At 28.7% G+C, this 11,132-nt stretch overlaps 1 protein-coding gene and 1 pseudogene across 2 annotated transcripts; both read left to right on the top strand.

Moving 5' to 3' along the window:
- The first annotated feature begins 3,677 nt into the window (after positions 1–3,677).
- Positions 3,678–10,828, top strand: LOC137822928 (succinate dehydrogenase subunit 7B, mitochondrial). Of its 2 annotated transcripts, none has more exons than XM_068627953.1 (4): positions 3,678–3,918; positions 4,023–4,091; positions 4,529–4,631; positions 10,454–10,828. In XM_068627953.1, the coding sequence occupies exons 1-4, from the start codon at positions 3,862–3,864 to the stop codon at positions 10,510–10,512; spliced, it is 288 nt and encodes a 95-aa protein (XP_068484054.1). In that variant the 5' UTR covers positions 3,678–3,861; the 3' UTR covers positions 10,513–10,828. The 2 variants fall into 2 exon arrangements, with proteins under 2 accessions (XP_068484054.1, XP_090151992.1); XM_090295866.1 differs by having other exon boundaries at positions 3,736–3,918; positions 4,026–4,091.
- LOC150025220 (uncharacterized) lies at positions 7,105–8,241 on the top strand (annotated as a pseudogene).
- Positions 10,829–11,132: the final 304 nt, after the last annotated feature.

The following is an 11,132-nucleotide window of genomic DNA, read 5'->3' as shown; positions in this document are numbered from 1 at the left end:
GTGGCTTTTCGAGGACTTCTACTGATTGTATCACAGCATAACCAGTTTTTACTTTCTGAGTTTTGTGTTATTAACTTAACAACACTTCTTAAAACATTATTACTATAGAAGAAAAAAAAAGTATTTTTTTGATATGGTTTTATACTATACATGTCCGACACATTGTTTGAATTAAAAATAAATAAATACTAAAAAATATTTAATTTAAAATATATGTGTATTGTAAAATGCATTTACATGTAGTCTTATTTTCTAAAAAAATAATCTATTTTTGTTTTATTTGGATAGAGTAAAGAATGAAAGGAAATAAAAATGAGATTATTTACCTTAAGTAAAGAGAAATGTATACAAAATTTGAGACTTTATTTTTATTTTAATAAAAAATAAATATAAATTAAAGTTGAAAAATAACTAATCATAAGTTATTATTTTATAAAATTGGACGTTATATTAAAAATATTCATAAATTTAGTTATTAATTTTTTTCCATATGCTAAATAAAACAATAAAGTTGGATTTTTAAATGAAAAATAAATTATATATTTATCAAATGTATACATCGATATATGTATTATATTATATTAATATTATATTATGTTATACACTATTATATTATATATATATATATATATATTATATAGTGTTATTGTATTATCTCATCATGTTATATTACATTATATCATCTTCAAGGTCATTTGATTTTGCTTAATTTATTTCACCACTAGAATTTAGTAAAATATTTTTTTTAATAGCTTACTAGCATTTTTAAAAATGTCAGCTTTTTGAGGTTAGTCATATTCAATTAAGGTAAGGTGGGGCGTGCTACATAAGGTATTAAAAAGTACAACGAGTTTATTAATTTAACTCAATGAATTCGTTTCACATAATCTCAATGGACCAACAATAAGGTAGGACTAAAAAAATAATTATTTTATTTATTTATTTTAAATAAAAAATCATATATCACTCACTCAAAAGTGTGATTTTCTCTAACGTCTTGGTGAAGTGGTGACAATGGAGGAAACAAATTGTTCAATTAGATATGACTCTTGATGTTGTAGCCAGAGTCTTTAACCTCTCATATTTTTATTTGTCGTAAGGATGTTTGTAAGATTGTTACTAGTATTGATCGATTATATATATTGGTTCTACAACTTTGGTTGTTGTAAGTATACTTTCATTAACCTTTAAAATAGTTTAATATATTCATACTTTACTCTAACATTATTTTTTCAATGTTCAAGGTATTTACATCACATCTCTGCATCAAAAAAGAATAATGCTTATATTTATGGATTTCTTGATCCAATTGTCATCTAGAGTGTAGGAAATAAAGCGAGTGAAGTGCAAACATATTTAATAGAGACATTTTAAAATACATGCAAAAAAGTGTATTTAGCACCTTACTTGCATCAGTAAGTATATAATTTTAAATTATAATTAATTAATTTAGAAATTATTTATTATTAATATTATTATAACTTGTAGCAGTCATTGACAGTTGTTGGTCATTATTTCTCGTCATTTTCTCATGGTTCTCTTGTGTTTATTGTATAATTAACACTTTGACCATCAAACATTTACTAGATGCATAAGTTTTTTTATTGTATTATATTTCCTACCTTAATGATTAATATGAATTAACAAATATATACTTTTTATAGGGATTTTGAGACTCATTTGAGATTGCAAGACCTTCCACACTTAGCTAAAAAGAAGATACAATTAATTGCACCCAATGTAACTTATTTGTCTCACCACTATTTAATTATGATATAAAATATATCTTATATTTATATTTTAATTTGTCGTGTTCACATCAATCAGGAAACTATGAGTGAGTGTGGATATCATCTAATGAAGCACATGGACACAATCATATATGCAAACATTATTAACTAATGGAGAGAGGTAATAAAAAATTTACTAAAATACCTTTAATTATTTAATTGTGAATTTCACTTTTTTGTTAATTAAGTCATTTTTTTTTTAGTTATTCAATCATTCATCTCCACTCAAGGATAAAGATATAGAAGACATTATAATGCATTGGACTTTATTCTTTTTAAGTGTTTCTGATAAGATGTAAAATCCGTTAATTTATTTAAATATACAATAAATATTATATTTTTTTTTATGTAATTGTCTGGATAACATTGATATGCAGGTGATTGTTATTAATGAATGAAGAGAAAATTGATCAACGAATGAGTTTGTCGGTAAAGGATATACAATTGTCTTAATAACATTGATATACATGTGATTGTTATTAATGAATGGAGAAAAATTAGTCAACGAATGAGTTTGTTTAAAAAATTATATGCAATTATTTGGATAACATTTAGCGTTAAATTTATCAAAACAAATTAAAAAGAAAACATATTTTAATGTTTTAAAGACAAACTTATTGAAGAAAATTCAATTCTTTTTTATAAATCATAAACTATTTTTACGAACTCAAACATATAAACTCTTCTGAAGAAAGTTCAATTTTTTTTTATAGAAATCATAAACTATTTTTATGAACTCAAACATATAAACTCTTCTAAATGTCCTGGTAATATATCAATTATTTGGTTAAATGTTTTCCTTGGATTTAAAAAAATATTTTTTTTATTTTCTTTATCAGCATATAAAAACTATAAGATAAAAACTATAAGAGAAAACTGTCTATTATTATAAAAAGATTTAAACATTATTGGGTGATGATTTAAAAAGATTTAATAATCTAATAATAGAAAGTAACAAGGATGTGAACCCAACTCCTTTGTAAAAAGTTAACATAAGTTATTACACAAGATGTATTAAATTATTGTAGATTTCTATAAATTAAACTTTGATATAAAATTATAAAGTTTACTCACACCCTTTTAATTTTATTTTAAGCAAAAATAGTCTATCATTAAAAAAAAGTCTGTAAACATGATTTCATTAAGGGAGATCATGATTTGAGTTGGATAGAATTTGCACAAATTCACTATTCAACCAACTACAAAAATATTGGTTTAGTTTTTATTTTTTATTTTTTTATTACGATAAACTTAATCCAACCGAACTTCTTTTTTAGTGAGTTAGATTGGACAGAGTAATTTTGAATTTTTTATTAAAAATGTAATTTTAAGTATTAATCTAATCTAAAAATGACATAATTATTATAAAATTTTATTCAAGACTTTAACTAAGTTAATTCATAATAAATTTATACAAACTAATTAAAGAGATGAAAAGAAAAATATAATATAAATTATTAAATCAAAATATATTTTCTATATTAAATTTATCACCTAACTTGTATAAGATAGAGTTAGTTTATATTAAATTTAATTCAATTATAAATAAAACACAATTCAATCAATTAGGTTAAATTATGTCTGATTGGATTAATTTAACCTAATTTAACGGACATTTGTAAATTTGATGATAATTTTAAAAATATTTAGTAATTAAACAATAAAAAATAAATAAAGATGTGAACTCTACCTAGTTTTTAAACAGGTTAACATGATTTATTGTAGCATTTGTATTAAATGTTTGAATAGACAATTTTTTTAATAGATTTGTATCAAAGTTAAATAATATCAAATATCATGGTTTATGTACCTCTACTAAACAAAAAGAATTAAAAAGAAAATGAAGTCATTAAAAATATAATTCAAAGCTAAAAACATAACTAAGTCATATTAACAAAATTAAAATTACAATAAAGAAATAAAATATTAAAGTATAGTTCCAAGTATTGATCCAATAGAGAGGAGTTGGAATCTGAGTGGGGGTAGTTCTCTTCACCTTGCTTCGTTTTAATTTGCTTCCCAGAGCTCTGAACTTCACCAACGTCGTTTTACTTCAAAGCGCTTCAAGAAAATGGCGTTCTTCTTGAACAAAGCAACCATTGCTTCCCGTTTTGTATCTCACTCCCAGGTATTCCCATACTTCATTTCTATCGCATATTGAATATGTTGTTAATTTCGTTTAACGTTTGGGTTTTGCTTTATCTTATACTGAAATCCCTTTTGAGAAATCAGAAGACTGAAGATTCCGCTTCTTTTCCGCGCCGTCGATTCCACGTTGAACCTGGGCATCGTGAAAAAGCTGTAAGGCTTAATTTTTATTATTATTAGATTTGTTATTGCCTTTCATGATTCAAGTAATTTCGTGCATCTAGATCACATATTTTCTACTTATAATTAATTGGATTTAATTTGACAATAGAATTGGGGTTTAAGAAAACCTCATTCTCGACTTAGTCAATAAAAATGGAGGGTTTTCTTTTGATGGATTCATTTTGTAAACAAATATTGGCATTCGGTGTTAGGCAAATTTCTGAAATATGATTTTGGTCGTGTCTCCACGAATTTGTCATTTGCTATTTGTCGTGTCCTTGAAAGAAATAGAGAAAGTATTTTGTATTTTTTTAATATATTTTCTTTTAGCTTTTTGCGAATTTGTTGTAGAACATAACATGCTCAACGGTTTTGGCACACATTTGTTTGCCTGTGCATTCATCTTTACTGCTTGCATTTTGTTGCAGCTCTTAGCAAAAGATTCAGTTCTGAAACCATTCAAATCGTATAAGAAGAGTGTAAAACAGCTCAAAAGAATCGGGGATGTTCTCACAGTTGTTGTTGTTGCAGGTATGTTGGCTTTTAACTCTGATTTTAATTGAAGGAGTGAGTGTTTGTTTGTGGTATTGTAATTTGGGAATGGAAGTTGAAAGACTTTGATTTGAAAAATGAAACTGTGAGTAGTTCTTTATTATTAGCTCTTAAGGATTGAAGTCGTTTGTTAATGAGCTGGACTTTGTTGTGACAGTTTATGTGTTTGTGAAGCAGTCTGGAATATCAAGTCTGGTAGTTTCTAAATCATTTGAACCGGACTCATGATTTATCTTTGAATATTGTTTTTGTTTCATTTCAAATTTGTTGGCTTATTGTCGTTCACACATCATTCTAAATGTGAAGTTTATCCTTGTAGTCCCAATAAACTAACTTTGAAAACCATAAATTTTTTTAAACAAAACTTAGATTATGGTTTTTCAATTCTTTCTTTTAAGTTCTCAAAGCAGGTACCTGACATGTGAATTTTGTTCCAAAATCAATAGCTTCTGTTGATTCTAAGTTTGCACAAGTTCAGAAAAAAAATCCATGTAATTGCATAAGTTGAGAATTTGATTAAATTTTATCTGATAAGATATTGCAAGTTCTTTTATGATTGAATCTTACCTCGTTTTTTGAGGAGGGCGTGTGTGAGGTGAAGTGGTCTTGGTGGTGTTTTCCAAACCAAACTAACCAGCTAAACGCACATAAGGGAGTCTTTCTTTTAATAAGCTTCAATAAAGAAATAAATTGTTCAAATCTGTGTTTAAAATTGGTTTCTCTGAGGTCAAACCTATGAACAACTTAGTTGGAAATGGTCTGAGCCAGATTTGTTGTTTGGCTTAGGATTAGTCCTCAGTGATTTGGAAATACAGCATGCCTCATTACCTTTGCAGTTTGATTACTGAAAGATGATTACTTCACAAGTAAATTTGGATTAGTGAATATGATAGATTATCAGAAGTACATTATGATTTTTTTTTTCTGAAATAGCAACTTTGGAAAAGAGGACGTAGTACTCTTTATTCCCTTGAGTGTGTAACTTTTGGCTTTAGGATATTGTCATAGTTGCAGGGCTTGTTTGAGTTAGAGCCAATAGGACATATTTCTCCTGAGATCTATGTACATGTTCCTTCCATGCTGATCATTTCCTCAAGTGTTAGCAACTGTAGCATTGAGCAATATGGGCTACTTGCATAGTTGTTTAAAGGTCTATTTATATGTTTCAATAAATAAGATGATAAAATACAGTGTATTGAACCTACACTGCTGTGCTTTTATTGATGTATATACACACACACACACACACACACACTCATATATATACACATCAGTAAATGTGTATACACACTCAATATATATATTTGAGTCCATAGGACTATCAATCGGCTTGAAATTTGTCAGGCTTGTAATCTCCAAAATATCAAAGAGCATATTTTTTGTGAAATGATGACACCTTTTGATTGTGCCACTTCAATACCAAAAATATGTTTTAGATAGCCCAAATCTTTAATCTAAAAGTAAATAAATGCTTTTTTAATTGAGCAACTCTAGTGATATCATTTCCTTAATAACAATTTCTTCAAAATATACCATAAGATAAACACACTTCCCAAAAGAAGTATGAGGTGCGAAACCTATATGAAAATGAAGGAGGGTGCAACAACGCGAGACCCATCCAAAAACGAAGGAGGTTGTGCACATGAGACCCTAATGTGCAATAGCAATAGAAACCCTAAACCCTATTCTCTTAATCTTCTATTATTCATTTTGTTAAAAGGAGTTGGGATGACCTAATTCAAATATTATAATTTAACCTAATACTTTACCCACATCAAAACAACCTCTCCCTATTTCTTGTTCACTCTGGTTACTGCTTGCCAATGTCGTTGCCATTCACGGTCGCTTGCTGCAGCAAACGGTCCGGCTATTGCCACCACTAACACTATTGTTGACACCTCTGTCACTGTTGTCCCTATTGTTGCCGCCACCACCATCGCCACTGCTGATTGCAAGTGTTTTTCTTGTTTCAAATTATTTTTGTTCAGTTCCTAATTTTTTTCTTCTTTTTTTCCACTTCCAGTATAATTATTTTCTGAAAAGTATACAATAATGTCAATGACTATGACACTTCCAGAACATCCCATAAAAATGACTTAGGCTTGAAACATGGTCATCCGATGGATGAATCAAACATAAATATATTTTATGTAATTACTGTTGGGAAGTTATGAAAGGAGGAATTACTAGAGCGAAAGAACATTTGATGGCAAAGAAGGGTAATGTTGTTGCTTGCACCAAGATTCCAAAAAAATGTGAGAGAAGAACTTTGGAAATTATTTAAAGAAAAAACAACCACCCCTTCCATCAATCATGTATATAGTGCGGCTTATTATAATTATGAGAGTGAAGATAAATTTGAGATTTCCTCATCTACTAATTATAAGGGGAGAATTAGTGGTGGAAAAAAGGACCAATATATATGTTTTGTAGAAGTCCAAGTGTTGCAATAGAGAAGAGAAAAAAGAAAATCTAATATCAAAGAAGCATGTGACAAATTTAAATGTATGAGTTAATCAATATGTTGCTTGATTTTGGTAAAAAGCAGGCTTGTCATTCAACCTTGTAAGATTGAAAAGTTTTCAAGATATGATTGATGCTATAGGTGCTTATGGACCTAATTTGCCATCTCCTACTTATTATGAAATTATAGTTCCACTTTTCAACAAGGAGGTTGACTACATTGAAAAGTTGTTGAGAGATCATAAATAATAATGGAGCAAATATGGTTGTTCTATTATGTCAGATGCATAGACTGACCGAAAGCAACAATGTTTGATTAACTTTTTGGTTAGCTCCATTGTAGGGACAATGTTTGTTCCAGTCCATTGATGGTTCTAAATTTGTGAAGACATGGGAAAAAGTCTTTGAGATGCTTGATATTCTTGTGGAGGAGATTGGAGAAGAAAATGTTGTTTAAGTTATCACATAATGGAAACAATTATGTGTGGGTTGGTAAATTATTGGAAGAGAAAAAACTTCATCTCTATTGGACTCCTTGTGTTATCCATTGTATAAGTTTGATGCTTGAAGACATTGGAAAACTTCATTTGATAAAGAAGACAATACAAAAGAAGGGTTGGTCTTGTTGATTTTATCTATAGTCATTGTAGTTCCTTGAGTTTGTTGAGACAATTTACAAATAAGAGAATTGGTAAGACACCCAGTTACAAGGTTTGTTACCTCTTATTTATCATTACAAAAGTTGCATTAAGAGAAGGAAAATTTGAGAAAGATTTTTACTTCATCAAATGAATAAAGCAAGAACAAGTTGTCTAAGGAAGCTAAGGGGAGGGAAGCTACAAAAATTGTTCTTATGCCTTCATTTTGGAATCATGTATTTACTTTCAAAATCATGACTCTTCTTGTTCATGTATTTTGTTTGGTAGATGGGAAAAGAAAAACAACTATGGGCTATATATATGAAGCAATGAAGAAAGTCAAGGAAACAAAAATGAAGTCATTCAATAACAATGGAAGTAAATACAAGGATGTGTTTACAATAATTGATAATAGATGAACATGCCAACTTCATTGCCCCTTGCATGCGGTTGGGCACTTTTTGAATATGATTTGGAAGTTACCAATAGATTGTATGATTGCATCAAGAGGTTAGTGTCAAATAAAGTTGTACAACAAAAAAATTTAACTGAGTTGCCTCTTTATAAGAATGGAAGTGGACTCTTTGGTGATGACTTTGCCAAATAATCAAGGAAGATCACAGTCCCAAGGGAGACACTTAAATACTTTTTAAATTGTATTAAGATATAAATTATATCCTTTAATGGTTACATTCTATGTTATTTTCTTTGCTTTTATAGTTCAATGGTGATTATAGGCACGCAACTCCACCTCATAAAAGCTAGCAATCAAGATTTTAAGTTTGACGTGTAGTTCATTGAGATGTGATGTGAGCGCAACTGGAGTGTATTTAAGCAAGTTCTAATTATTGTTCATGATATGACTCATGTTAATATTATCTTTTTGGTAGAATGTAAAAAGAAAGTAATTCACATTTTACTTATTCATAATGCAACTTCATTAAAAAAAACGGGAATAGGTTGGATCACAAAATGTTGCATGATTTGGTTTACATAAAGTATAACTAACAACTTGCTCAAAGATACAATATTAAGGATGAAATAGAATCTATTGTACTAAATGACATTGGTGATGTAATGAGTGGTTACTGGGACAAGTAGATAATGAAGATGAGGGAAATAAGTTGGTTTTTGATGATGATCCCACTCTTAATTGGGCAACTGTTTATGAAGTTAGTGTTGGAGAAACAATAATTTATACAAGGAGACAAGCAACCAATAAAAGAAAGCAACCATCAAGTGGTGGTATTGTTATTGAATATTACGATACTTCTAAGAAAGGTTCAGGTGGAGTGCAACTTCAACCCAATGTAAAGAGAAGATTCAAGTTGGGGTTTTGAATGGGTTGCATGATAGTTCTTATTCTAAGTTTGAAAAATTACTTAACTTTGACAAGAGTTTATCTAGAAGGGAAGAGGAGGAGAGATGTATCCTATTGGATAATATTGAAGACAATTATGTTGGGATTGAAGAAGAATCAAATAATTAAAGATTTTAAGAGACTTATTTTATGTTTTGTTGTTATTTTAAGTTTTGAACTTGAAATTTGTGGTGTTTTGATTTGATGTTATCATGATTTGAATTTCTAAACATAATATTATCATTAATTATGGTTGTCTTTTTCATTACTTTTGCGTTACAAATATATTTTTGTATATTTTTTAAATTCACACACACATATATATATATATATATTGCATTGTATTTCTTTTGATCACAATGTTTCCACCATAACTCGTTATGGTTATTGTTATTGTTATAATTTCATAAAAGATTTGTGGGGTCCTCGATATTTTCCGTTATTCAATGTCGATAACACTAGAACATGTTGATTAATCTAATTTCCCCGGAAGATAAGAATGAAGAAAACACAATAGAAAAATATTCCTTATTATTATCTCTTTTGAGAACTTTATTTATCTTTTCAAATTGGTTTTTAATTTCATTGAAGAAAGACATAAATATGGATAAAAGTTCATATTTGTCTTTCATTAAATAAACCTAAGTACATTGAGAGAATTCATCAATAAAGGTTATGAAACCAAAAGAAGTGACACGACTTGATCCCCGAATATCAAAATAAATATTAGAAAACCAGAATTACATCATGTTTGACACTTTTTGGGAAAAGAAGATCTAACATGTACTCAAAATAAATATTAGAAAAACCAGAACTACATCATGTTTGACACTTTTTGGGAAAAGAAGATCTAACATGTTTTCCTACAAGACAAGATTCAGTATCTAAAACTTATCTTCAATTTTGATGAACTAGGGTGATCCAAATGATTATGCAAATGTTTTGGGACTGGAGTTGAATCAGAAAACTTTACATTTCAACATATATAATCACTTTCAGCCATGTCAAAATATTCTATTATTTGCTATCTGTTAAGATGTTTCAGATTTTCTTAAATTTTTTTAGCTTATTGAAATCTTAATTTCTCAGTTTCTTTTCATGGACACCTTTTACTGTGTTTTGGCATTGTTCACAACTAGGAACATGTGTGAATAATAATATAATGAGAGCACTCATTAATTGACGATTCTGCGCACACTAATATTTTGCATTACCTATATCCATGTGTATTTGAATATATGCTAGTTTGTAGTATGTTATTTCTCTTGAAACAATCTTACTAATTTCTCTTCGTGTTCCATCTTTTCAATGTTCTTGTTTGCTTATTTATGATGTTTCAGGATGCTGTTACGAAATTTATGTTAGAGCTGTTACACGAGAGGAAGCACAAAAGCAGTAACATTCTGAAAGTTCTTGACAAAGCAAATATTGGGAGTTAGTTGTATTTTGTTGGATGTTTGTGGCAACAATTTGGGCTATTATTAGCCATTTTAGAATAAGCAGAAAAGTATTTGAACTAAAATTATCTGTGCATCAGTAGTTTTTTCACTATTTTAAGTACTGTCTAGTGATTATAATTTGATGGCTTCATTCTGAGAAACAGATAGGATTCCTTCAACCAAGTTTGAGGGCGAGCAATTATTTGAGGTGTCCGGTGTGATGAAGCTTTTCCTGAAATGTTAATGAATCTGATAATCATATCAATTGGAATTGAATCTGGTGTTGGTCAAATCGTATTAATGGGACTGCAAACTGGTGCTTGACCAATATATTTTAGCATTTGCCCATCATTGTTAGGAAAGGCTGGATTTCTGCCTAGCCATTTTTCAGGTTTAAAGCAAGTTTTCCTTTTTAATATTGTAAAAATGTTTTTTTTAAAAATTAATTATTAATTAATTTTAAGTGAAAAGAGAAATAGAAAAATTCAGAGCTTTACTAAAACAACTGATTTTTCTTTTACCAGAAAACTCCGTTCAACAAAAAACATACTGTTTGTTGGATATGGTTATTATTAGGTTT

This window comes from Phaseolus vulgaris, chromosome 9, assembly GCF_051622355.1.
Source record: "Phaseolus vulgaris cultivar YP4 chromosome 9, ASM5162235v1, whole genome shotgun sequence".
Classification (NCBI taxonomy): Eukaryota; Viridiplantae; Streptophyta; class Magnoliopsida; order Fabales; family Fabaceae; genus Phaseolus; species Phaseolus vulgaris.
Note: the sequence above shows the minus strand (reverse complement) of the source record. Positions and strands in the feature narration are given on the sequence as shown.